At 34.9% G+C, this 27,221-nt stretch overlaps 5 protein-coding genes, 2 long non-coding RNA genes and 1 pseudogene across 8 annotated transcripts; 4 read left to right on the top strand and 4 right to left on the bottom strand.

The window, feature by feature from the left end:
- The first annotated feature begins 1,745 nt into the window (after positions 1 to 1,745).
- LOC111208500 lies at positions 1,746 to 4,685 on the top strand. The gene is made up of 3 exons (XR_007319025.1): positions 1,746 to 2,067; positions 2,227 to 2,772; positions 2,862 to 4,685. It is a non-coding gene; the product is annotated as an uncharacterized LOC111208500 (long non-coding RNA).
- A 159-nt stretch (positions 4,686 to 4,844) lies between these two features.
- LOC106394826 (2-hydroxy-6-oxo-2,4-heptadienoate hydrolase-like) lies at positions 4,845 to 6,309 on the bottom strand. Its single transcript, XM_013835385.3, has 4 exons — positions 5,502 to 6,309; positions 5,331 to 5,423; positions 5,173 to 5,240; positions 4,845 to 5,100 (listed from the first exon to the last, which is right to left on the bottom strand). The coding sequence occupies exons 1-4, from the start codon at positions 6,156 to 6,158 to the stop codon at positions 4,983 to 4,985; spliced, it is 936 nt and encodes a 311-aa protein (XP_013690839.1). The 5' UTR covers positions 6,159 to 6,309; the 3' UTR covers positions 4,845 to 4,982.
- A 7,331-nt stretch (positions 6,310 to 13,640) lies between these two features.
- LOC106392895 (non-specific lipid transfer protein GPI-anchored 29-like) lies at positions 13,641 to 15,048 on the top strand. The gene is made up of 3 exons (XM_013833667.3): positions 13,641 to 14,137; positions 14,332 to 14,361; positions 14,725 to 15,048. The coding sequence occupies exons 1-3, from the start codon at positions 13,804 to 13,806 to the stop codon at positions 14,877 to 14,879; spliced, it is 519 nt and encodes a 172-aa protein (XP_013689121.2). The 5' UTR covers positions 13,641 to 13,803; the 3' UTR covers positions 14,880 to 15,048.
- A 2,241-nt stretch (positions 15,049 to 17,289) lies between these two features.
- On the bottom strand, positions 17,290 to 19,181 carry LOC125581383. The gene is made up of 4 exons (XR_007319024.1): positions 18,020 to 19,181; positions 17,742 to 17,940; positions 17,564 to 17,593; positions 17,290 to 17,452 (listed from the first exon to the last, which is right to left on the bottom strand). It is a non-coding gene; the product is annotated as an uncharacterized LOC125581383 (long non-coding RNA).
- Positions 19,182 to 19,687: 506 nt separating this feature from the next.
- LOC106390539 lies at positions 19,688 to 21,969 on the top strand (annotated as a pseudogene).
- A 321-nt stretch (positions 21,970 to 22,290) lies between these two features.
- On the bottom strand, positions 22,291 to 23,632 carry LOC106394628. The gene is made up of 2 exons (XM_013835198.3): positions 23,495 to 23,632; positions 22,291 to 22,921 (listed from the first exon to the last, which is right to left on the bottom strand). The coding sequence occupies exon 2, from the start codon at positions 22,886 to 22,888 to the stop codon at positions 22,550 to 22,552; it is 339 nt and encodes a 112-aa protein (XP_013690652.1). The 5' UTR covers positions 22,889 to 22,921; positions 23,495 to 23,632; the 3' UTR covers positions 22,291 to 22,549.
- Positions 23,633 to 23,716: 84 nt separating this feature from the next.
- On the top strand, positions 23,717 to 25,076 carry LOC106396796 (RNA polymerase II transcriptional coactivator KIWI-like). The gene is made up of 5 exons (XM_013837281.3): positions 23,717 to 23,856; positions 23,945 to 24,099; positions 24,249 to 24,354; positions 24,688 to 24,710; positions 24,808 to 25,076. Exons 2-5 carry the CDS (start codon positions 23,965 to 23,967, stop codon positions 24,865 to 24,867), a joined length of 324 nt encoding a protein of 107 aa, XP_013692735.1. The 5' UTR covers positions 23,717 to 23,856; positions 23,945 to 23,964; the 3' UTR covers positions 24,868 to 25,076.
- LOC106396795 (NAD-dependent protein deacylase SRT2) lies at positions 25,033 to 27,212 on the bottom strand. 2 transcript variants are annotated; one of them, XM_013837280.3, is made up of 10 exons: positions 27,077 to 27,212; positions 26,623 to 26,851; positions 26,481 to 26,546; positions 26,352 to 26,397; positions 26,107 to 26,267; positions 25,910 to 26,039; positions 25,672 to 25,836; positions 25,474 to 25,601; positions 25,295 to 25,394; positions 25,033 to 25,222 (listed from the first exon to the last, which is right to left on the bottom strand). In XM_013837280.3, the coding sequence occupies exons 2-10, from the start codon at positions 26,847 to 26,849 to the stop codon at positions 25,172 to 25,174; spliced, it is 1,074 nt and encodes a 357-aa protein (XP_013692734.1). In that variant the 5' UTR covers positions 26,850 to 26,851; positions 27,077 to 27,212; the 3' UTR covers positions 25,033 to 25,171. The 2 variants fall into 2 exon arrangements, with proteins under 2 accessions (XP_013692734.1, XP_048602695.1); XM_048746738.1 differs by lacking the exon at positions 27,077 to 27,212 and having other exon boundaries at positions 26,623 to 26,885.
- Positions 27,213 to 27,221: the final 9 nt, after the last annotated feature.

Below are 27,221 nucleotides of genomic sequence, written 5' to 3'. Positions count from 1 at the left end.
TGCCATGAGTTAATATTTAATTGGTTTACGCAAGGATATTTTCATAATTATATATATTTTTAAAATGTTATGACTACAATGATGAACACTTCCGTGCATGTCAGAATAATGTTTATAATATTTACAATGAAAAGTTCATGTCTGAAGATATTGAAAGATGTAATCATGTAAATTCAATAGACCAAAATCAATTGCCTTTAAAAATATTGATGAATAGAGAATACTTGTATTACATAAATTTTGGAACATACCGAGTTTCCTTTACATTTTATCATCATTACAAAAGCATAGGTGTGTTTGGATCACCAACTCAACGAATACACAGATGAAAATACTTCAAGTTTCTGAGATACATCGATCGTATTCAACGAACAATAGTTTCAAATGATAAATATTGACCTCCAACCTATGAGTTTAATTGAACCACATAACAACACATATTGGACATACTAGCTAGCTGATTGTTTTCGGTGTTCCATATACTGGTTTGTCAATAACACCATGCATTATGCATAACTGATATGGTTTTCTGATAATAACTGTGCATCCTGGAATCATTATCCGTGAATTTTTTTATCAATATCGCATATGTTGTAAGTAACTGATCATCATATCTAATAGAATTAGAAATTATATAATGATGTGATGTGTTACCTAGCATTAAAAAAACAAGAACTGTGCATTATGAATGATACTATCTCTAGTTAAATTAATGTTACATCTTAATAATTCATGCAACACGTTTGTTTTATTTCAGAAACTGTAGAGGGACAATTACTTTGCAGTTTCCGATTTAACAGATTTATATTAGGTTTTCACCTTTATAACTACGGAATCTTGTCAGTGTGGTAGAAAAATATAAATCCTAAAAAGTATTTAAATTTGATAAATAGGCATTTATTAGAAGTGTTACTTCTTATAAAAAATTATGCATGCCAGATGACAATCATTATATTTTATTTTGTCAATCAACGTGTTTGATATTTTATGTGATAATCAAATTTTAGGTTAGACTATCTTTCACCAAATAATTTTCCATCAATTTAAATTATTGTGTGTGTTCATTGAATTTAAATTAATTTTGGTCTCTGGTTGATTAATATAATTTTCCAACCAATATAGTTCAGCCAATATAGTGATATGGATATGAACCAATACAAAAGCTAATTGTTTGCCACCAAGTCATAACAGGTAATGTGTGTTTGGGTGAGATGAACGTGCGTGTGGATATATATGTAACTGCGAATGTGATTCGTAGGGCTGAAAACTTATTAAAAGGCGTCATAAATATGAAATAACACCAAAGCCTTGCAATATTTTGTTGGCATGAAATGTCACACGCTTTAGATTTTTTAATATGCTTGTGAAAGTTACAAAATATACATAAAACGAGCAATCGTACATAATGAACAAGCTCATTCATAGATGCGTACATATGTCCTAACGTACTGATTCATTGATTGTAGTTGTTCTCCATTTGGAATCTACAAATTATTGATTAAGAACCAGGAATTATTTTTGATTAAAACAAAAAAGATAACAAGTACTATGTGGTTGTATTTAGGGAAAATTAGAAAAAATAGAACAAGGACTATTGTATTTTTGGTCTATATTTCTAATTTTCCCTTGTATTTATTTAATTCTACTTAGTGGAAATATTTGAAATTTGAAAAGGGAAAAATAAAGATGAGATATGAGATAATTATGCATATGTATATATGTCGGATAAGTCAATTAAACTTAGACCATCTTTATCGCAAGTTCTTAGTAGAGGTTTTAAACAAAAGTAGGCATTTAATTAAATCAAAATAAATGAAAATTAAAGTAACCGATCCTTAATACAGAGTTTTGACAACCGACTATAGAGAGATTTCTTAATACACGTGTCACCAGGCTGTTATTTAGGAACTTTTTTATTTTCTCTTTTTTCTTTCTTTTCTCTTCTTTCTCTTCTTTCTCTCCTCTTCTCTCGTGTTCGTCGACTCAAAGAAAAACGACAGAGATGCCCGCTTGATCGCCGGCGTTCTGTTTCTCTCCGGCCGCCGAGTCTTTCACCTTTTTTTACTAGTAAGATTTTCGTTCTCTTATCGATGTCTTTGTTTATTATTATTATTTTTAATCGTTAGTTGAATCTGTTTGCAAATCTTCGTTGATGTGATTAAATTGGCTTAGATTAACCTTTTGTATGTGTTTGATTGTTGATTGTTCGATATGTATCTACTGGAGATTGAAACATAGGCTCAGTCTCGTGGGTACAGTAGCTTTCGATCTGGCTTTAACCGCCGCTGCAGCCTTCGCCGCCGATGATCATCTTCGTGAAAACGTCCCCGTCATGGTGGTCGAGACTGTTTTCCCTGGAGGATCCGACCCGAAGGCTACTGTCTCAACCCGATTGGCTTGGTCTTGTTTTCTAAGCAGGTAACATGACACAAGACGAGGCATGAAGTTGGTTGCTGTTTCTAAAAAAACACGAGGCATGAAGTTGGTAGAAAGTTACTTGGGAGTGGAAGGATCACGGACTTGTGTCTTGTGGTGATTGTGTAATGTGTTTTAAGAAACCTTATCTTTGTTCTATCTACTTCCTCTTAAGTGCTATCAACGCTCTCGAGAGTTAATTGTTATTACCGTGTGTTGTGCAGATCATTACAATCATCCAAGCAGCAGCTGGTGCTGGCCGTACAATGCTGATAAGTGATAGTGGAAACGTTTACTCGTGTGGGAAAGATTCGTTCGGTGAAGCTGAATACGGAGGGCAAGGGTCTAATGTTCCTGGTGTTGATTTTGTTCTGTTTTCTCATTGTTTCAAATGTTCATGTTGATCTTGTTCATGCTAAAATGTTTAAATTTATCTTGTAATGCAGGTCTTGTTGTCTAGTTCGTATGTCAGGATCACTCACTCTATCTTCAAAGAACGTCAAGAATGGCTCGGGAAAGGTGTGTGTGTGTGTTGGAGTGTCACGAGATATGTGTGTCTGTTGTAGTTGTTGTCTTGTGGCACAAACAGTTTATAAATCACAAGAGAAGTGTTGTTGTTGTTGTCTTGTGTCGCGGGTGATTTATAAATCACAAGAGAAGTTGTAGTTGTTCTCTTGTGTCACAGACACTTTATAAATCACAAACACACTTGATTCTCTTTATAAATCACAATCAATTCTTCTCCTTCTCTTCACATTCTTCTCTCCATTATTTTGCTCACATTCTTCTCTCAAATATGATGGGTGTTCAAATTACAATTCTTAATAGACAAATGCATCACCAACTCAAAACTGATTTGGTTGAACATTTATGAAGTAAATTTGTATGTGATGAAAACAACAACTGAGTTCGAGATGTTTATTTCAAATTATTTTCGTTTATTGTACTAATTTTTATTTTTATGTTTTCTTTTAAATCTATGTTTTAAATGTTATCTTTTAATATGTTTTATTTAATAAATAAATTTTATCTTAAATTTTTTTTTTTTAAGAATCTCTAATTAAGAAACTCCCATTGGACCACTCAAAATAAAAGTTTCTTAACTAGAGTTCTTAATCCCACTAAAGTACATTTATATAACTAAATTATCATTAAGAAACCCATTTAAGAGTCATGGGATAATCATGCTCTTAGTAAGCCCAAGTCGAATATAGTGTTAGCATATCCAATTATCCATTCGCCTCCATAACTTAACTTTTGACTTTTGAGGGTAAACGTAACAGTCTTTATTATGGGCAAATGTTGTATGCATGCCCACTTGGATCATGTCTTTCTCCTTTTCCCATTTTTGGTCAAATTATGTAAAAGTTGGAGCATACATATATATACACGAACCAAAAATAAAAGCATGAAACATGTTGATTATATTGAGTGGTTTCAAAATTGCACTGAAAAGTTTTAAAGATGCGTTTCACATAGAAGGCATCCTAGTTTTATCGTAGAAGTTGCAATGAGCACACTTATAAGGTGACAACTAGACTGGTTCAACAGCTACAATAATTGAAGATTTCTGTCGACAAGAGGTACTGAAAATGACTAGGGAAAGCGACGTAAGTCCAATCAAAATATTAGATAAGGGTCCGTCTTCTTAAGTTGAATTTTCTTGTCCTCTGATCACTATATTCGTCTGCATTCGACGTGTACCGTCAATTTATCATACCACAGGAGCTGCAATAATTATTAGTCCGCACAAGCAGCCAATACAACGTTAATGTAATTAATTCCTTTTTACTTATAACTACATCAACGCCTGAGCCAAAAAGTTGATAAAAGGCATAATCCACATATTGTAACCTAATTAATATAAATAAATAGTATGTCAAAGTCCTGAGAAGTGCCACTAAGTAGATTGGTTAAGCAACAAGCCAACAACATTAGTGAAATTTAAACATAAGGTTTTTCACTGTTTTTTAAGTAAAAGTCCTAACAGAATCAATGAGTATATTATTATAATTTACTCCGTCCGCCCCTACTGTATATATACATAATTTTTGGATAATTAGTTGGGTTTATTAATCAATCACTAATCTTGTGAGGTACGTTGGTCTTATATTGCCGCCGACCGACCGACCAGCTTCTCATGGTGGCTAACCAATCTCTATACACAGTTTGGTCCCAGTTCTCTTGTCATGCATGCTTGTATAAAAGAGTCAACTTTTTGGAATCTTCCCTATATCATTCGAGCTCCACATATTATACAGCGAAAATTCAATCGAATAAACATTTTCCTCGAGAGTGTTTTCCTCAAACCCATTAATCAAAGATACAGCCCATTAAGAGAGATCTAGTTATGAAGTTGTCTTTGCCACTATTTGTTGTGGATTAAATCGCTTATGGTAGATCATTAATGTATGTTGTAAACAAAATAATCGCGTTTGTAACCCCCTCCTATGATGTTTGAATTTTCAATAACAAAGATAGACCATTCTTTCCAAATGCAGTAATGAAAAATAGTGTGAAAAGTTAGTTATCAATCTAAATAAAAAGGAATAAATAAAAACAGTAGTTCACAAAGCGTCAATGAGAAAAGATTTCAAGTGCTTGAGGAACTCTTTAGACTTCTCCAAATTCACAGCATGTCCTGCCTTCTTGATCACAACTATCTCTGCATTGTCTCCTATATGTCTGTTGTTTACCACATTATAACTGGAAGTTGTTGTTTCACACAGTAAGAAAAAAGGTTAACTCTGAATTTACCTTTTCAATCTGTAACCAAGTTCAAGTGGAAATATTTGATCTTCTTCTCCCCATATGATCAAAGATTTCTAAATTTAACAAACATTAAAAAAACAATTTTACAGCAACTTCAACATCTACATAGCAAAAAGAAAGCTAAAGAAGTGTAGTTTCTGCACCTGTTTGATCCTAGGAAGATCTGAAAGTCTCCGATCTTTAAGTATTGATTTGATCAAATCTCTCTTCTCCTCTACATACTCCATACACATTACCTTCACATCCAAAAAACAAAAATCAACAAAACATAAACAAAACCACAAAATGCAAACAAAACAAGAAACACAACTTACATCTATAAAGTCCCAAAGAAAAAACGATGGAACACCTTTGATCGGCTTAACAAAAGAGAATCTTATAAGCTCCTTAAGCTTCTCCGGCGTCTGAGGAATCAAAATCCCAGTGGCTTCTTCAAGATTCGGAACCTTAAACAATCCATCCTCCATATCTTTCTCCTCAAGGCAAACCCCGGCGCAGCATAGCACAATCTTCTCCACTTTCTCTGGAAACTGCGCCGCTAAACTGTACCCAACGAATCCACCGTAGCTGATCCCGACAATGCTCATCCTCTCGACACCATGCGCTTCCATTAGTCTCATCAGACATTGAGCCTGGAAAGATTCGGACCGGTTCGGTTCTGACGTGGAAGATAAACCGAAGAAGAGGAGGTCAGGGACGTAGACGTTGAACCGGCCCGTGAAAGCTCGGAGGTGTTCGCCGTATTGCCACATTGCGTTGGCTCCGAAGCCGTGGAGGAGGAGGAGGTTAGGTTTGGATCGGTTTGGAGATTTAGGGATCCAACAGTGCATTGACGTTGATGAGAGGGGATTGTCGTGGGAGAGATCGGTGGTGACGGAGCAGAGACCGGCGTTTAAGAATGATTGTTTGAATAACCAATCGCGCGATGCCGTGAAGCTGAAGCATCGCAACAGTTTCAGATGATCAAACATTTTTTCACAAAAAAAAAATATCGAAATGAAACAGAGGAGAAGAAAGGCGTGGTGATGAAACGGAAGAGAGACGAAGCTGTTTCAGTTATGTCGGAAACCCAAAATAAACGTGACTTATTGTCCGAACGTATAACTTACGTTATTACAGCAAAGGACATTTACGATTTTATATATTTGTATAAAACACCCTATCGATTGAGAAATTTAGAGGTAATAGGTTCGATGCCAGTCTGTACATATGTAACCATAATTAAATAAAACATAAAATCACTATAATCTCTTAGAGGTTTAATCATGAACTGAATAATTAAAAAAAATCTTTACTTTACATTCTGTATAAACACTAACTAAAACCATTTGTCTACTCTTATAATAATGACTAGGTTTGATCTGCACTGGTGTTTGTTTTTATAAAATAGACATACAATTTCTTCGGAACACAAAAATGTAATGATTGTACAAATATGCATTCATATGGATGTTTCTTCGATTTGCAATATATAATATTTGTAATAGATTGACAAATTTTTAATTGCGTGTGATTTGTTGATTTTTCATATTACAGTTGGATACAAAACCAATCAAAATAATATTTTATATAACATATTTGTCAATTAGTAATTTTTAAATATAGTAACCATTTATGACGTATTTATTTATAAATTAAAACACCAATTAGTATGTTTATGTATTTTATAAATTAATACTAATTATTATCTTTATGTATACTAATAAATCTGCATTTTCAAAATTAAATGTATTTCTGTTTTAATAAGATAGATAGATATGTCTCTAAGTTTTTTTTATGCCAAATAAAATAAACTCATATATTTATTTTTGAGAAAATATTAAATTGAAATTTATTTGTTGTATTCTTGTAATTCAAGTACATGTGTGAACTATATTAATCATTGCACTATTTAACATATATTTGGAAAATAACTTTATATGTTTTATTAAAAATATCTATAGTTTCTATTTTTTATGTGAAATGAAATAATAATACACATGAATATATAACATTTAAAGTTTGTAGTCATATTTTAAATAATTTTTTTTAAATTTTATTGTAAAATTTGGTTATAGAACAATCCAGTTAGAAACTAATTGTAAATTTGATACGTTTGGTTAGTTAATTAAATTTGGATAAAAATAATATAATAATTTATTTGTGGTTAATTAAGTAATAGTCATTAATTCAGTGGTGTAACTGTAATTATTAGGATGAAATAAGAGTTGTTCTAAAAAATACTTCAGTTTTAATAATATAAATAAACAATTAAAAACTTTAAATCCAAACTATTTTTACAAACTATTTTTTGTCCGACTTTGATCAACATCCGGTGTGAAAATAGTACACAATGGACTAGCAAAATTAAACTACACCAAAAGCAACTACATAACCCACTTCGACATATTTATTTGTCACTTTGTTGTACTTGTACTTTTATCATGCATTTAAAAAGTGAGAATATGAGAAGATCAGATTCAAACCTATTTGTCTTTCCCGGAAAACTTATTATTTATTTATACATTCAAATTCCAAAACGTAAAAGAACCAACAAGAAAGTGAAAACCATATCAAGAATTGTAAAAGAACCAACACCAACAATCAAAAGAAAAAAATAGAATCTTTTAAGCTTCTTCTTCATCAAACGAAGAATAATCAACAAGTTTCACCCCGTCTCTATGTGTTCCTCTTCCTCTTATGCTTCAACAAGTTTTTTCAAGCTTTGTTCTTCTTCCACCCACAAACTATGTTCTTCAAGTCCCTCAAGATCGTCGTCAGCCTTGTTCGCCAGTTCTTCTTGAAACCGCCTTGCTTTTTCTTCGTCCAACTTCTACCAATCCCATTGCTCTCCACACTCGATCTTGCCTTTTTTTCATTTTATGAGCCATAGTATTAAGTATGGAGTGATCTTTTCTTTCTTCCACCATCATCTTCCTTAGGGTGTCGTCTTCTTCATTCGTCCACTTAGACACATGTTTCTTCCTCGTCATATCATCAAACCTCTTACGCACTACAGACGTACTGTGTCCCACTTTCTCGGCTAGTTCTTCACAATCAATAGATAGATCCTTAGCATGACACCATAACAAAAGATCATCCTTGTTGTCCAGCTTGCTTTCTTCTCTCCAAGATCAACATGATTCTTTCATACCATGTTTTTTTCTTTCTTATGAATCGTTGGTAAGGGCATCGTCTTCCTCCTTAGTCCATCTTGACACACGTCTCTTACTTGTGAGCTCAAAAAACCTTGTAAGAACTGCTGACACGTTGCCACATCCCACTTCCACCGCAATATCTTCCCAATTTGGTAAGGGAAGCCTACCATGAGACCATAACTTCAAGTCTTGCTCATTAGTCCACCTGATAGTTTTCCTCTTTCTCTCTAATATTCACGCTAACCTTTCTCTCCAGTATCTTTCTTTCTTCTGAACTGAGAAGGAAAGATCTTTGAAAAAGGCACCGAAAATTTCAAGTGCTTTCATTATACGGTACATAATACGCTTCCAATAAACCAAAATGAACTGATAGTACATAACTGAAGAATTGTACCGGATAAGACCATAATGAACTGGTTTAATTGGATTATTAGGATTAGCTAATTATTCGTTTGGGTCTAGTGTATTAATTACTTCATTAAGTACCCAATTTGGTAAGGGAAGCCTACCATGAGACCGTAACTTCAAGTCTTGCTCATTAGTCCACCTGATATTGTTCCCCTTTCTCTCCAATATTCACGCTAACCTTTCTCTCCATTATCTTACTTTCTTCTGAACTGAGAAGGAAAGAAATAGCCACCGAAAATTTCAAGTGCTTCCATTATACGGTACATAATGCGCTTCCAATAAGCTAAAATGAACTGATAGTACATAACTGAAGAATTGTACCGGATTAGACCATAATGAACTGGTTTAATTGGATTATTAGGCCTAGCTAATTATTCGTTTGGGCCTAGTGTATTACTTCGTTAAGTACCCAATTTGGTAAGGAAAGCCTATCATGAGACCATAACTTCAAGTCTTGCTCATTAGTCCACCTGATATTGTTCTCCCTTTCTCTCTAATATCCACGATAACTTTTCTCTCCATTATATTTCTTTCTTCTGAGCTGAGAAGGAAATATCTTTGAAATAGGCACCGAGAATTTCAAGTGCTTCCATTATACGGTACATAATGCGCTTCCAATAAGCCAAAATGAACTGATAGTACATAACTGAAGAATTGTACCAGATTAGACCATAATGAAATTGTTTAATTGGATTATTAGGCCAAACTAATTATTCGTTTGGGCCTAGTATATTGCTTCGTTAAGTACCATAAAGTTTAATCAGACAACTTTACCGACTAATGGATTTGAGTTTTGCAAATTTCAAAACAGTAAATGTAAGATTTGTGCAATTTCTTTTGTTTATTTGTTATAAACACTATTGTCTTCCTTATTACACTTTTTTGTTTGGATTAATACTCTTGAATAACCAACTCTTCTTGTAAATAAATTATAGTTGTATATCTTTGGTTGCTTAAACATAGACTGTGATTTGTTTCTTCTCCTTGTGCACCTAGAATAATTGCATTTGCTTACCGGAGAGGTACTCAAAACTATGGACGTTAAAAAAAGACAACGCGGCATGGAGACAAAGTTTACTCCACAAAGCTCCGTTTAACTTTATTGTAAAGAGGAGTTCTTGAAATTGACCATTATAGGCTTCAATCTTTTCCTCTACTAGATTCTCTCTACAGATTTTAGTAGTGAAAGACTCAGATTCTTCACTTACAATGCAGAAACATCAGGCTTTTTACAAATAATTAATTCTACGGACACCAAAAAGAAGCTATGCTCGAAATAAGAAGCTCAAACCATGTATGTCATGCCGACCTGCATCAGATGGGGCTGGGGCACACTCAAATTTGCAATTCCTCTTCTGCATTTTTTCCTCAAGAATGCGTAAAAGTAATTAATAACTAACTTCTTGATGAACCACAAATCTTTTCTTGCTTTTATATCACCGTGTCCGAGTAGATACATGACCCCCCGATGCTTTGCCTTGGTTTATGAAGGCCAACTTCTCTCTCCAGGCTCTGCTCCGCTTCGGATACAAAGGAGTCAGACGACGCGTCAAAGGGATGGTGGTTTGTATGACCAGATGAAGTGTTCGTTTCCATGATTGGTTTGTTTAACTCAATGTACTCGGAGAGAAGAGGATCCCCCATCGAGTACATGCTTCCTTTGGGACCAATCACAACTCTAGTACCTGCAAAATCTTCATCCGAGTCCGAATCATGGTGCCCGTCGCTCTCCAGTGAACGTTCTTGAGCCTCTCTCCGTATAAACTTCTCCAGGCTCTCGATCAATAGCTGCTCGAATGCTTGGTGGTTCTCCTTTCTTGCGTCCTTGAAAACATATTGCCACATTGCTGTTTATCAGAAGTCTTGAGTCCGACTCACATTTGATCTGTCAGATCCCCAACTCCTTGCACTTAAGCAAGGCCGAACTCATTGCTAAAGCTTCTCCCATTAATGGTGAGTGAACCTGCTGCATAATTCGGAAAAGCTGAGTGATTCACCTTGTCTAGTGATGATCCAGCCCAGACCTGCAGTCATCGAGTCCACTCGCCACGCTGCATCAGATCGTAAGATAGTAGAGTTCTCCATCTGTGTTACAGGGGCAGGGGTCCTCCTGATTCGCATTCTCTAGCTGCCGCAATAGCTCTGGAAAGTGTGTCCATTCTCTAGCTGTCCTGATTCCCATTCTCTAGCTGCCGCAATAAAATCAGTTTCTAATTTCTATCTAACTCGTGAGTTTTTGGGTCGTGTCTCAGCATTCTTTGCCGTCTTGTTTTGGGCTCCAAGGACCGACCAATGCCTGCTTGAAATCTGCAGTGATAGTTAACCATATGTTACTCTCCAAAACCATCAACAGAAACAGTGTATTTGAAGTAATATGTGACAATAAAATAAGCCTAAATGTCATTATTGACCATTTAGATGCGACCAATCTTTGACATTTGGAACATTAAAAGCAGTATTTTGTTGGTTACTGATCAAGAACAAGTTTCTAAGTGTGATACCGAAGATTAAATAATGAAGAGATTCTAATAAAATCCATAGTCTGAGATTAGTTTTAGTTACCTGCAACAACTTCCTTGTTTCGTATAAGTGATTCTCTAGCAGTCTCTCGTCTCAAATAGGCTTTTACATTCTGTATAATAATTACTAGAGTTTGATCGTATGTGTGTTTGTTTTAGTAAAATAGACATACAATTTATTCACAACACAAAATATAGTGATTGTACAAATATCCATTCATATGGATTTTTGTTTGATTTTTAATATATAATATTTGTATAAAAATAATATAATAATTTATTTGTGGTTAACTAATTAATAGTCATTAGTTCAGTGGCGTCAATTGGAATTATTAAAATGAAAGAAGAGTTGTTTTAAAAAGTACTTCAGTTTTAATAATATAAGTAAACAATAACTACAATCGTCTCACATCTTGTATGCTAATTTTACAAACTATTTTTAACATCTGGTGTGAAAATAGTTCACAATGAACTAACAAAATTAAACTGCACCAAAAGCAACTACATAAACCACTTATACATATCCATTTGTCAATTTGTTGTACTTGTATTTGTATCATGCATTTCAAAAGTGAGAATATGAGAAGATCGGATTCAAACCTATTTCATGTCTTTCCGAAATTTTTTATTATTTATTTAGACATTCCAGTTCCAAGAAACTGTTTTCGAATCAAAAGAATCGTAAAAAAACCAATAGGATAGTGAAAACCCTATCAAGAATTGTAAAAGAACCAACACCAACAATAAAAAAGGTAGAATAGACAGATCCTTAGCATGACACCATAATCAATAGACGGATTCTTAATCAAACTAAGAAAAAAAAAACAAAAAAATTGAATCTTTTTAATCTTCTTCGTCGGACGAAGAGTAGGGGTCGAGGATCACCACCGCCGTATCTCGCCTTTCTTGTTCCAGATGCTCCTCTTCCACCCTCGCAGCAAGACTCGCTTCCACCTCCTTTGATTTCTCTTCTTCAGATTGAAGTCAGTCCCATCTCATCTTTCCCGTTTGAACCTTACCCTTTTTAAGCTTCTGCGTCATTCGTTTGAGCTTGGAATGATCTTTTCTATCCTTTAGCGTCAGTTGCTTGAGTAAATCACCTTCATCCCTCGTCCAGGTAGAAACTCTTTTCTTGGTTGTAAGTTGTAGAAACTTCGCACGAACTGCTTTGATGTCGTCATTGTGGACTGCTGCAGCCATGTCAGCCCATGTATGTGATGAGGAACTCCATAACTTGAGATCTTCCGCGGTGGTCCATCTCACATTCTTCTTCTTCTTCTCTCCACTAAGAAGATCAACACACTTCTTAGGTTCCATTTTATTTTATTTTATTTATTTCTTTCTTATGATTTTTATCTTGCTGACCCCTTTATATAACATTGCTGACAAATTAATTTTTCCCACACAAAAAATAGCTATTTATTAATTTATTTATTATTACTTAATATTTTTTCATTCAATTTACACATTTATTAAATCTTTTTTTTCTTTCTTATCACAAATAATTTTTCCGAAATATTCTTTTCTTTTTAATTAGATGACATTTTAGGATTGTCTATACATATTAAAAAAATACTTAATACTTAAATGGAGAGATTCGACGAAACTGTTCTAAGGTTAATTAGTTAAACCTTGATTAAACAGTTATTATGCTATGCCTATGTGGTGATCAGATTAGTACTAACGTAGGTGAAAAGATGGATCTTAATGTAATCCAATCATGTTCCAGATTGTTTTCTCAATGAATATATATGTACGTTACAAGTAACTAAGGATTTTGGTTTGCTTTCCACATTTTATATGTTTTTTTTAAATACTTTCTTTTTAAAACACAATTCACATTTTATATGTTTATTGTTACCTTTTGGTATTAAGTGATTGTATCTGAAAATTTTGGTTATCTAACCCTAAAAAGAGCTCAAACTTAAATTAATTCTTAGATATTTTTTTCTTTAGGATTTGTTGTATTTATGCTAATTACTAAATAGAATAAAACATAAATGATGATATTCTTGAGTTGTTTTGCCTAAACTTACAGCTATGTATATATTTTTAAAAGAGTTGTTTACTGTAGTCAAACATTAATATTTATACACTCAAACCCAAGATAGTTACAAAATAAAAAGATTGGAATACAGCAAGCACTGACACGAATACACGACGAATATGGTATGATAGCAAAAAAGTTTGAAAACGAAATACTACAATTTAAGGAAAGCGTGTGAAGAATATATTTTACTTGGACTTTCTCTTTGTTTCTACTTCAATATTCTTCCAATAAAGCAATTTTAGGTAATAAATCAATTATTCAAAATAAAACTCTTTAATGACAAATGTTGATTAACTTAAAGGATCAAATCAAATTAAAATGGTCAAGTTATTTCATTGAGATTCCCATAATAATCCACTAAACGCGTACGCGAAAACTACACCGTTTTAACATGACCTAAGATCAGACCTATATAAATAACACTACCCTTCTTCTCATTCTCTTACACATTTCTCTCTAAGTGATCAGACGAGTTAAAACAACAACAACAGATAATCAAACAATGGCCCTCTTCTCCGCCGCGCTTCCTCTCCTCCTCCTCTTCCTCTTTGTTTCCTCTCTTTCTGTTAACGGAAACACTGCACAGTCCGTCGAATGCTCCGCCATGATAATGACCTTGACGAAGTGTTTGCCTTTCGTGACGATCGGTAGTCAAGTGGAGAAGCCCGAGACCGCGTGTTGCTCTGTTATCAAAACCGTGCTCGACACGAAAGCTGAATGTCTGTGCGAAGGGTTGAAGAGCAGTGCCGCCGCGGGAATCAATCTGAACCTCACTAAAGCCGGTACTCTTCCCGATGCTTGCCAACTCAAAGCTCCTCCCATGCCTGCTTGTGCATGTAAGATTTTTCTTCATCATCTCTCAGAAGATCTTTTGTAGTTGTTCTTGTTGTATATAAATGAGGTTAGATCTATTGCTCTCCTCTAACCGTGATCTTTTGTTGTTGTTGTTGTTGTATATAATATTTTTGGTTAGATCTTGTGCTCTTCTCTAACAGAGATCTTTGTTGTTGTTGTTGTTGTTGTGTTGCAGTGTTTGCTAAACCCCCTGCTAGTGCGCCAGGTATATTCTCTTTCTCTTTGTTGATTTCATCGTAAATCAATCTTTAGTTTCTTTGGTCTTTTTTAATTTTATTTTGCATGCCATCTGAAAATATTTACTTTTGGATTAATAATCAAATTTCTTTTTTTTTTTTACCATTGTTATTTATTTTCATGGTTTGTGAAATTTCTGATTTTTTCACGCTTTGGATCTTTGGACTTCTCTTGCTTGAAGCATGTTTTGTTTCACTTTATTATAACAATAAAGTAGGGGAACTGTAAAGTCAATAGACATTACGATAAAAATGGTGTTAATGCATGTTGATGTATCAACTTTGACTATGTGTTTTGACTATCGTCTACTATGTTTTTTTTTTTGTAACAGCTCCAGTTCCTGCTGCTAGACCACTAAATGGATCGGGACCAGGTTCAAATTCTGCTCCAGCTCCAAGCCCTTCTCATAGTAACCATGGATCTTCAATCTCTGTCTTGTCACTTGCAATCAGCGGCGCATTGGTCATAATGTTCACCCGTATCTAACACCCCTATCATTTTTAGTTAAGAGTTTGCTTTTATCTTGTGAGTAACTATGGAGTTCTCTTGTTGAGACCGCTTATTTTTAGTTATGACATTATAAAGACTTGGTTATAATGTGTGCTCTGTCACACATCCTTCATTTTTATTATTTGAATTGAGCGATTATTATTTATAGATTTTGTCACATTTAATCACAATACCACACTGAATCATCTATCGAAAACTCAAACGAAATGAGGCAAATCAAGAGTTCGTTTGTAATCTTAGAGAGGAAGGAAAGGATCACCCCTATAATCCGGGTTAATTTTTAGCCTGCATGCGTAATAGATTTATAATTCACAAGGTGGTCTAAACAGTTGGTTCTTTTTGGGTAAGAAATTCAAAGATAATACTATTGATTATATTCAATGCATATAAATTATTAGTTCAAAGATAATAGTTAATTATATCCAATGCACATTAATTATTCAACTAGGCTATTATGCTATAAAACTTCTTAGTCTGTTACAGATTTCATTCTTAGTTTGCCCTTTATTTTTAGGATTAAATATTGAATACCAAACTTTAGAATTATATATACACATAAATATTAATAACTAGGATCGGCCCGCCCTACGGGCGGGATATGATTTACATATGATGTATATGTCTATATTATTGTATGTTTTCTTTGCATGTGTTTTATGTTAGGATATGAAAAAAAATGTATAATAATGTTTATGGTTGTTAAGATGTTTGGGGAAAATATGGTGTAGCTCTTATTGGTAGTGTGTTAGATTTGCTTTGGAACTCATATGTGTAAGTGTTGTTTGCTTTACTAAATGATGTGTGCGAGGAAATGATTACCAGAGGTCAACCGCATGAAAAATTAGATGTGGTGTGAGTGAGGTTGTATGCTTTCAAATTAATATGTGTTAATTTTGTTTAATCCTTACATAATAGTAGAAAAGAATTAATAAATTTTAAATAACTAAATAGGGGTAAACGATTAAACGGAACATTTAACATTTTTCTTAATTAATGTGAAAAAATTAGAACGACATCTAATCTGAAAAGGTTTAATATTATATAATACTGGTGTAATTTTTTTGTGTGAGTACAGTTTCAATGAAAAAATGGTCGGCTAATATATATTATAACCATGGGCGGATCTACATGAAGCAGGGAGGGGGCAGCTGCCCACAGTGAAATTTTAAAAATATTGAATATGTTACCAGAATAAAAATTTTAAAGCTGACGTTATTGGCTACTGCCCCCACTAACTAAAAGTCTTTGCCCCGTTCATTTATGGTTTAGTCACGTTTTTAATTCGATCTTGTTTTGTTTTAAACTTTTTTTCTTTCCAACATAAATCATAAAACTATTTCCTAATTTACCTCTCCCATAAATGTCATTATTTTAATGATTTCCACATATTTTTGAATCTATGTCGGTATGTCCTATGATATATTGCTCGCATACTCTTCCATTTTTTTCTCGCATATTCTTTTTACCAAGTTTTATTTTAATCATTTAATTTAATTATCTATTATGTAAATATTTCTCAGAATGTATATTTACTTTAATGATATTAAAAATTAAAAAAAATATATTATAATAGAAAATAAATTTTAAACTAATATATATATATATATATATATATATATATATTCTCAAAATTTTGTTTATGCAATAATAGTTCTTATTTAACAAAATTTGAACAGAATATGTTTTATATGAACAAATAATTGTAATAAGTATTTTTATTTTATATTTAAATAATATATGTCCCCACTATAAAAATATTCTAGATCTGCCACTGATTATCACAACTCCATTATAACAACTCCGTGAGCTTCATTTTGTGGTTGTTTAATTGTTTTGTTAAAATAATTTAGTTTAATGGCTAACTGTTAATATTTTTTATGGAATAAATAAATAAAATACGTTTTTTACAGTGGCATTAAAAAAACATCTATATATATGATGATATTTTAATAATCTCATAAAAATATATTAACCTTTTGACAAAAAAAATATATTAATCTTTTTATATATAAATGTTTTGTAATAGTTAGATATTATGTTTTACATTGAGGATAGAGATACATATATGAATATTGGATAGTAATATCTCATTTTTAACTCATAATTCTCTTTTCAAAACTGAAAAGCGAATTTATTTTGTTACTTTGAATCTCTAATGAATCATAAACCTAAGGATTATATTTAATGGATCATAAAGCAAAGGATTACTTTGAATCTCTAATGGATTATATTTAAAAATATATATATACTGAGCGCGGGTTTATAACTCTAATTTATAATAATAACTACGTTTATTTTTAGCAAATTTTAATGAGTTTTCAGAATTGTTGTGTATGTGAAAATATAAATTTAACCTACTTTTGTTTATATTTAAAACAATATATTTGAGAAATGTAACTCTAATTAGTAAAAATATCATATTTTAATAATTAAACCTGAGCATTACAAAAAATTTCAATATATTTCGACATCGGTTTATAATGTACGTGTATCATTGAAATTAACAGGATGTCTTCATGTCTTCACGCCTCTGTTTAGCTTCATAAGACCTGAAAGGGAGGATAACATTTTTTTAATCAGTAATATTCTCATGTACGATACAACAACAACAAAAAATATTATAAAAATCAAAGAGCAAAAGAGAAAGGAGGAGCTCTCACTTATCACAAATCTGACAGTATTTGCACCGACTGCATACAACAATTCAAGATACCATCACCGTACAACAATATGTGCAAGAAGTTTGCAAGTGGACAGCAAAAAAGTCCTCAGTTGTCGCAAAAGGAAAACAAACGAACATAAAAGATTGTAAATTATTTTATAGAAAGTAAAAATTACTTTATGCATTAGCAGCAGATCCTTAGAAGCATTCCCAGATAAATCAGATGTCCAGAAGCTTTTAGAGACTTTTTGGTAATTGTTTTCTTGATCATTACTTTCTTTTTTCTCTTTGTGCCATCTTCTTATTGACTTATTTGGTATATAAGATCCTCTGCTGCGCTTCGCCGTTAGTCACCATCGAAATATGCGAGCATAGCTGCAGTAACCATAGCTTTACATTCATCGTTTGCATTAAAAAATGATCATTTCTACATTTATAAAGTTGATTCAGTAACCTCAACAGAAACTGGCATGGTACTGTTCCAGGTTGTGTATGAAGCACACTTACTAAGCTTTCTATGATTCACTTTTGTTCTTAACATCCTAAACTTCTTTCCTCCGTTCTCTCTCGTTCAACACTGAACTGCAACTCAATGTTTCCTGACCTGTAACCTCGTATTATTTCCAAATCATCTTCGATTAGTGGCAACCAATTCTCTGCGTACTTCATGATGAGTGTGCATATAATCTCTGCTTTGACCCGTCTTGCGTTTATAGTTGTTACAACCGTCAAAAAGTGATCAAGTTGAAGGTTCGATATACAATGGTATATCTACATCTTCTGGTATGTCATGATTATCATTGCAGGCTTTCCAAGCAAGCAAGTCGCAGCAATGGTTGCCTCAAACCCACATGAATATACAGAACAATCAACAAACGGTTTTAAATTGCCTTATTCAAAATATGTCAAACAAAAATCTAAACAGTAAACTTGGTAATAAGGATTCAACATGACAGAAACATTAAAAAAAATATGACAGAACAATCAACGCACGGACTAAATATTCCTCATTTATAAAACGTCAAACAAATATCTAAATAGAAAAACTTGATAAGGCGGATTTAACACGCCGGAAAAAAAATTAAAATTATGAACGCAAGCTATGATACATAACAACCTGTGAATCCAGTATGAGCTTATCCACTCCCCTGAGTTCGCCACCGCCTCAAGACGTTCCTGGCCTCCCAGAAACGGATCAACCGCAATTCAACGGTGGAGGAGCATCGTCCGGTCTTCAAATCAGAAAGGAAAATTGATGCGCTAGCCAGTTCTCAGAAAATAAATTTAATGGTTGGTTTTGAGGGATTGAGGTGATGGTTTTCAGAGGAGGAAAACCAGACTCGCAAGACAGAACTTCACATTGATGGCTATATAGTGGTTGTTCGAGTTAAGAAGAGGTTAAATGGGATGAAACAGAAGCATTTTTTCGACTAATGAAGAAGAATCTCGACCGGCGTAATCGAATCCACCAATAGAAGAACCCTAAATTTCGATCAGACACGGTAGAGGAGATAAAGGTTACTCAATATTGGGCTCGGTCACTTGAGTAAAGCGTAAAGACCAAACTCAACTAAGCCCAATAAATGTCGCTGGTTACTTAATGAAACGCAGAGTATCCCGAAGAGAGGGACACGTGTCGGCCTATCAAACATCGACTTTCCACGTGGCAAAGCAGGAGTGAGACCAACAATTTTTTATATATATAGATTGTTTTTTTTAGAATTTGCTTCCTGTTAAATATTAATAATTTTTTTGAACAGCAGAAATAATATTTGTATATGTCTACACATAAATAGAAAACGAAAACAACCCTATAAGTCTATAACATATTTACATATATTCAAATTCATTATGTTGATTGCATTATGATCCGAGGTTGAAAATGATGATATACTTTTGTTTCTCAGTATTATAGAGGGTTCAAAAAATATAAATAATTAACTACATTTCAAGAATATATAATATTTTCTGTAAATAAAAAAATGAATTTATAGAACTTTCAACATAGGTTAAATCAGAAAAGTGAACTTTAAAGTTAAAACTTAAAAAGTAAAAAAAAAAAAGGTAATTCACGGCCTTGTATGCATATAGGCCCACCCTCATTTTAGTAAACGAGCTCCATCTAATATAAACCCTAACAAGACCAAAAGTAAAACACTTTCTTCACTTATGGCTTCTCTTTCACGCCACTCTCTTTGACTCTCTCACTCGCGCCGATCGTCTCCTCCACCGTCAAAGCATTTCCCCTCTCTCCTGGTACGGAATCAATCAATGTCTCTGATTCTAATTCCGCCATGACTCTCGATTTTGATTGCAATGTTCTTCCCTGTGTAGTCGTCTAATTTCGTTTTCCCCTTTTAGCTCCTGAAATTAGGGTTTTACTCTTTCTGGGTTTGATGATTTGGTTGTAAAGTTGAAGTCTTTTCGTATGTCAATGTCTTAAACAACAGGCTTTATAAGTTTGCACACCAGATGTCTGTTGATCTGTGCAAGAAGAACCCATCTTTTCTCTGGTGTGATTGTGGTTATATGAGCAGGGGGAAGTTGTGGTGCTTTCAGATCATCTTGTTCAGGCACTGGACTTAGCCCTTCTCTCTCACCTCTCTCTTCTCTTCTTAGCTTCTCTGCAATTTTTTCTGTTTGATTTGTTCTCGGTTACTACTAAACTTGAAGAAACAGTTCCCAAATAGTGAAAGTTTTCCCCTTTTGGCTTTTGGATCTCTCTCCCAATGGGGAAAACTCAGCTGGCTCCTGGATTCCGGTTTCATCCCACTGATATCGAGCTCGTGAGGTATTACTTGAAGAGGAAGGTGTTGGGGAAAAAGCTCCTCGTTGATGCTATTCCTGAGGTCGACATCTACAAGTTCGAACCTTCTGATTTACCTGATAAGTCCTTTATAAAGAGTGGGGATCTGAAGTGGCACTTCTTCTGCCCAAGGGAGAAGAAATATTCTACTGGAGTTAGGGCGAACCGTGCGACTGCCTGTGGTTTCTGGAAGACCACAGGGAAGGAGAGAGACGTTTTGTGCAACGGTGAAGTTGCGGGGAAGATTAAGACTCTTGTTTATCACTTTGGTAAGTCGCCTCGTGGGGAGCGGACTGATTGGGTTATGCATGAGTACAGGCTTGAAGACAAGGTGCTCACAGAGAAGAATGTTCCTCAGGTAATATACTAATCTAAAAATGGCTAATATAATTTCAACTTGTGCTTGTGTATCTGTCTTCGTTGATTTCTTGTGTTTTGAGCTGCAGGATACTTATGTGCTATGTGTTCTATTCAAGAAAGATGGACCCGGACCTAGAAATGGAGCTCAGTATGGAGCTCCGTTTAAGGATGAAGACTGGAGCGATGAGGATGTTCCTGCTACCAACGGTCCAGCAATCATTCACGGAGAAACCAGTCTTGTTGTGGCATCGTCCTCACGTGATCCTACTAAGGATTGTTTTGGTGGCATGATATCTGAATCGTGCGTCTCTGATTACCTATCAGCTACTACCACTACTACTACCAGAGATCTTCCGCAGCTGAATGATGCGGCTAACACTCCTATGTCTGCTGCACCACTTCTTGATTCTAACAGCACTGCCTCTCTGGCACCACCGACCCTTGAAGCTCCCACCAACAACTATGATGACTTATATTCAATGTTGGATCTATTTGTTGACGAGGATGAGTTCTTGCGTTTCCCTGAGCCCAGCAACTATGAGGTAGGTGTTCAGCATCATTTTTCTTTTGCTTAGTGTCATGATATATGATCTTAGTGGGTATTACTGCGTGCTAGGCTAGTAACGCAGCTTTGCAACTGTTAGTGTCTTAATGACATACTTCTTTGTCTCATAATTTATCATTTTACAGATAAGACATGATGCCAATGTCTCTGCTCCAATCTGCTTAGGAGAAGGAGAAGACATATTCAGCGAACTACCAGACTTCAGCAATATGCAGCACAACAGCATGCCAAGGACACCCTCTTTTGACCTAATTGAAAACTCGGAGCTGTACTTGGAGCTACAGGATCTCACAGCTCCATTAGCACCACCTCAAAATGGGAATGCCAGTGACTCTTATCTGAGCAATCAAGGCCAGTTTGATTTCTCCGCTGCTGATAATGATGAGGATCCTTATGGCTTTTCTGCGTCCATGGGACAAGGACCAGACATGTGAAAAAGAGGTTTGAAACCAAGAATCCTCTTCTGCCAATTCGGTTCTCTCCTTGTCTGAAATGCTCATTTGAGAGAGACCATTGAACCATGACAATGAGCTCCCTTGTATATATTTTTCTAAAACTCTTCTTTTAGTTCTTACTTTCATCATCTCTTTTGTCTCGCAAAACCTCCATTATCAGCAGTCTCTAGTACTTCGTTGGATTCTCATGTTTCTAAAATGATGACTTGGATTTTGCAGTGGTTGGTTTACCCATTAGGGAAAATATTTAAGATCGAATATATATAATCTTGGATCGAATTAACTTCATTAAAAATCATTCAAAAATTTCACTAAATACTAAAAGTAGCAAGCCAAGAAAAAACAAGTAGTTATAATAAAGACATGAACCAGGACAAGGTCATGCTTCTTGGACATGATAATGGTTATGTCCAAAACAACAGCGTTTCTAACATTTCAGCGTTTTCTTGAAAACATCCATATGTATACGTAACCTTTTAAGAAACGATATGTACCGATAATAAATAAAACTTTAAATAAACATGACATAACGCAAACAATTTGAGGCAAAACGCTTCAACTTATTGAGCCTCCCTCTGCTAAAACAGCAAACGTTCAACAACGCTTTTTTTCGCGTTTCAACATTTCAGCGTATTCTTTTCTTCATTAATGTACATGATGAATTTGTCTTTATATAAAAAGCCTATGATGGTAAATAACAAAGCATTGTAAGTAACAAAACAGATTTAACCTCTTGAATACTGAAAACCAACCTCGTCATAAGTCTATAACAGAGAAAATGGTTTTGATTATAACTAATCAAGGCACTGGTGTCTTGTCAGAAACTGAAGAAGACTTGTCCAGTGATTTCTCAGGTTTAGAAGCTGTTAGAGCTGCCTGTTCGTCTTGGACGAGTTTCCTAAGTTTGGTCTGAAGGCCACGAACTCGATCCTCGGTTCTCCTCAGCTTCCTCCATCTGTAAGCAGTCCAAAGGAAAAGACCGCCGTAGACAACAGTATAAGAACCCCAAACATACGGATAAGCTTCAGCGTGATCTCTCAGTTTCTTGTATTGTTCTTCGATTGCTCCTACAAAACCAGGAGCCACTTGGTTTGGTTGGCTCTCCTGGTTTTCCAATCCGCTCTGCTCCGACGCCATCTCAAGTCACACAACTCAGCTTCTGACTAGAATCTGAAGTGAAACAAAGCAGAGAAAAAAAGGAAAAATTATAATAAAGCAAGAAGACGAGCTTAGAACATACAGAACTAGGCTAAGCTCAGTCCTTAATTACAAACTCATCACAAGCAAGAATTAATAAATAAAACAGTTCATGTTATAAGATATATTCTTACTAAAAACTGAATACTTTCGGTGTGAAATCTCGTTATATCGTACAGTGAAGTGGTTCAAATAGTAGGATCTACATTGAGTTTATGAAGTGAACTAAACTAAGATCATCTGAAAAAAAACAATTTATAAGATTCATTCTAAATGATCTAAAAGCATTGGGATCCACAGTTTCTTAGGATTTGAAATCGATTAACTTTGCAAAAGCCCTCGAAACCAAATTGTGGGGGGGAGAGAGATCTATGAAATTAAATGCAAAGCAACAATCACTGAGGCATTTTCACAAACACTTTCTATGCATCTAGGAGATGAATGGCACACAGGCAGAGATAAATCACGAAATGAAACTACTTTCTCTACACTCTTCCAAAATCGTAGACTCTCTTCTAGCAATAAGACAAAACTAAACCAAGTTACCTGGAGTGAGTTAGAAGAAGCGTTGACAAAGTCGCCGATGATGATTTCACTAATGAAGAAGCTCAGAGAGCCATCGCTGCTTAAACCCCTAAACCAGATCGAGAGATTGCTACTTGTTTCCGTATCGGTTTAGTTTGGTTTATGGTTTTTTCTTTGGTTTAAGTTAAAAAACCGAATATAACACGGTCTGATTCCAATTTTACTTCTAATTTTATCACACTCGCTACAACCGCGCGTGTTCGGTGTTCGCTTTTCATAAATACGCGAGCAGAGAGTCATTAGCGTTTCGCTTTCCTTCAGTATCTCAAGAGTCCAACTTTAGAAGGAGAGAGCTTTCTCTACCGCTGCAGCTTCACGACAAGGTCTCTCTTTCGGTTACTTAATTATGTAATTCTCGGATTTTCGCGAGTGCTAGTTCACTTTGGTCTGAAAAGAGCCTTTTTTTTACAGGTCAATTCGCTAGAGAGAACATGTCGTGGAGAGGAAAGCGAAAAGACGATGGTGTCCGAGCATCAGATGACGAATCTGAAGCCCACGCGCCGGCTAAGAAAGTCGCAAAGCCAACGGAGGAATCCGAGGAGTCTGACGACATCGTCGTCTGCAATGTAAGTCTGCTGCATCTCTCTCTCTTTCTATATCATTCCAGACTCTTGTCTACTCTAATAACAGTGACATTTAATGGTTATGATTAAGTCATGATTGTGTCTTACTCAATTTAGGGTTTATGGTTGTTTTGTTGGGGGTTTGAATTCAGATATCGAAGAATAGGAGAGTCTCTGTGAGGAACTGGAACGGGAAGATTTGGATTGACATTCGTGAGTTCTATGTCAAGGACGGCAAAACTCTCCCCGGCAAGAAAGGTTAACTCTTTTTTTCTTTCTTGTTAGTGTTCCTCTTGTTCTCACTGTTTTGCATTGTAACATTGTGTTTGCTCATCTGCTTGTTTAGTTCAGTTTTTGTTTCTGCATCTAGTCTGGAATTGAGAAACTGTATATGTCAGGGTTTTCTAATAAACGATTCTTTGGATTGGGAATGTTTATGTTCTATGTGTTGAGTTGATGCTGTATGTTCCAACATGAAATTGGTTGATAAAAAATTTCAGTTTCCTAAGCCTGTCTCTAGGAAACAGTCTAAACTAGTTTGCTTTCTACATGTAATCGTGTTGACATTGACAAGGTTGTTATATGTTGCAGGTATCTCTCTAAGCGTTGACCAGGTAAATTAACACCTATCTCCCCATTTTTATGACTTTCACATGTATTTGCTCTCTACTGTTATCTGCTTATGTCTGACACTTAAATGTTTTCTTACAGTGGAACACTCTTCGGAACCACGCAGGGGATATCGACAAGGCGCTCTCTGATCTTTCTTAGCTTTAAAAAGTTTGTATAATTAGTAGTAAACTCTAGTAGAAGATGACTCAGTGTTTTTTTTTGTTTTTTTTTGGATCATCTAAAGCCTTTTGACAGAACACTATATGTTCTGTAACTGTAAGCTTTGGTGTATCTTTCTATCTCTTTTGGTTCAGACAAGTCTTGTTTGGACGTCAATTTTATGCATTTAAAATGAAGATTACTCTTTATTTTCTGTTGAAAATTACAACTTGAGAAGATACATTGCAGGAACTGAAGTATTCATTAAAAATTGGAATGTTACAATCAATTGATTGATAAATCCCTATACAGCTGGGACACCGAGTGATCCCACATCAAGAACTCTGGGTAATATCTGCACCAATCAGATGAAAAAAAATGCTAAGTTTTTGAAGGATGAAGATAAGAGATAAAACTATCATCTTACCTCACCAACCCTTGCACTGATTTTCAAAGGAACAATATCATCAGCTCTGGTAACACCTATATTAACAATTGCAGTCATTGCACCAGCTTCATGAGCCGCTCTGCAAAAAGAAACACATATGCTCCTCAATAAGATGTAAACTCAAAAAAATATGGTAAGAGATTGTTCTCTGGCATTACCTGACAAGACGAAAAGCAGACATTGTCATCAAAGACGAACCCAGCACTAGAAATGCATCACTTTGTTTCGCAGCTTCCATTGCTTGAGTAGCTCTTTCCTTTGGGATGTTGTCTCCAAAGAAGATTACCTTACAAAAAAAAAAGAAAAACATAATTAGAAACAGAACTTAAATGCTTTGTGTCTATCTCAGTTCTTACATCAGGTTTTAGTACTCCTTGGCACTTCTCGCAAACTGGTATATGAAAACCATCTTCCCAAAACTTCTCATCGATCTCAATATCACCATCAGGCCTTTGTTTCATGCCAAAGGTCTTCTCTGATCCTGGTTCTCCATGATCAATACTTTCTAATGCCTCTGCCCACTACAGTAAGAGTAACAACTTTGCTGAGTGTAAATTAAGTCAGTTGATTCGAGTTATGCTATATAACACTGACCTTAGGATTGAGAGCTTTTAGCTGATCCTGAAACAAGTCTCGAGGAAAAGAGAAGCCACAATCTAAGCACATAACAGTATACACTGTCCCATGTAACTCAAGCGGATCACTCCCAGCACGATGATGCAACCTAAGAAACTTAGAGCTTAAGAGCCAACAACATCCAACAGAGAAGAGAGATCTCTGATAAGTTTTACCTGTCAACGTTTTGCGTTATGATACAATCAATTCGTCCAGCTCTCTCAAGTGATGCTAAAGCAGTATGAGCTGGACCTGGCTGTGCTGCAGCGAACCGTCTCCATCCAGCATAACTCCTTGCCCAATACCGCCTACGAGATCGGCTTGATCTAGTGAATTCCTGTAGAAAAGAGAATTGTAGACAGTAAAATAATTAAACAAATCCAATTTTTTTTCACTGACTTCAATCTTGCTTTCAGATCACCTGGTGGGTAATTGGTTTGAAACCAGAACTATATGCTCCATTGGGACTGCACCAAACAATAACACGTCAAATAATCATTACAAAACCAAACCAAGACCATTAGATCAAATATGAATGAACAATAGTAACCTCCTGTAATCAGGGATGCCACATTCAGTGCTAATCCCAGCTCCAGTCAAGATGGTGAGTCTTTTACTAGACAAGAGAATGAAGAAAGCCATTAGATTTAAAAGATCATATATATATATATATGCTGAATAAAAGATGGTACCTTTGCTCAAAAAGTTGATAGAGCTTGTGGATATCTTCTTTATGAGGAGGATCAGCATCAGGAACTATTTTTTTATCCCTAAGAAACCTTGGAGGTGCTTTTAATTCGTTTCCCAAAGAACCTCCAGGGATTGAAACTCGGCATGTTGTTCTCACAAACCGTCTATATCCTTTAAACAGCATCACTAAGTTTGCCTTAGACCGAAGTGGTTGACACATGGTGAACATGTCTGAAAATAAGAGAAACATTAACTCATTGAATAGCTAAGTAATGAATCAAGCAAGCTTAGGTGAGATAAAGGGAAAAGGAAGAACATTCCCATTATCATTAGAAAAGTGATCTAATGAGAAATGGCACTAATGAGAATAAATCAATCGACTTTCACCGACAATAAATTCACAGAAAAATAGAAGCTTAGGTTTGAATAATAAATTTAAAAAATCAAAGAGCATACCTTGAGAGGTCGTTAATGGCGGATGAAAGAAACGAGATTTCTTCAGTTTTTTTTTTTGGTTTAATTTTTGTATTTTTTTTTTTAAATATCTCCAGAAATAAAAGAAGAAGGAAAAAAGAGAAGACGAGGAGGATCGGACGTTGGA

The sequence above is a fragment of the Brassica napus genome, chromosome C2 (genome assembly GCF_020379485.1).
Source record: "Brassica napus cultivar Da-Ae chromosome C2, Da-Ae, whole genome shotgun sequence".
Taxonomy (NCBI): Eukaryota; Viridiplantae; Streptophyta; class Magnoliopsida; order Brassicales; family Brassicaceae; genus Brassica; species Brassica napus.
The sequence above is the reverse complement of the archived record's forward strand: the minus strand, read 5'-3'. Positions and strand labels throughout refer to the sequence as shown.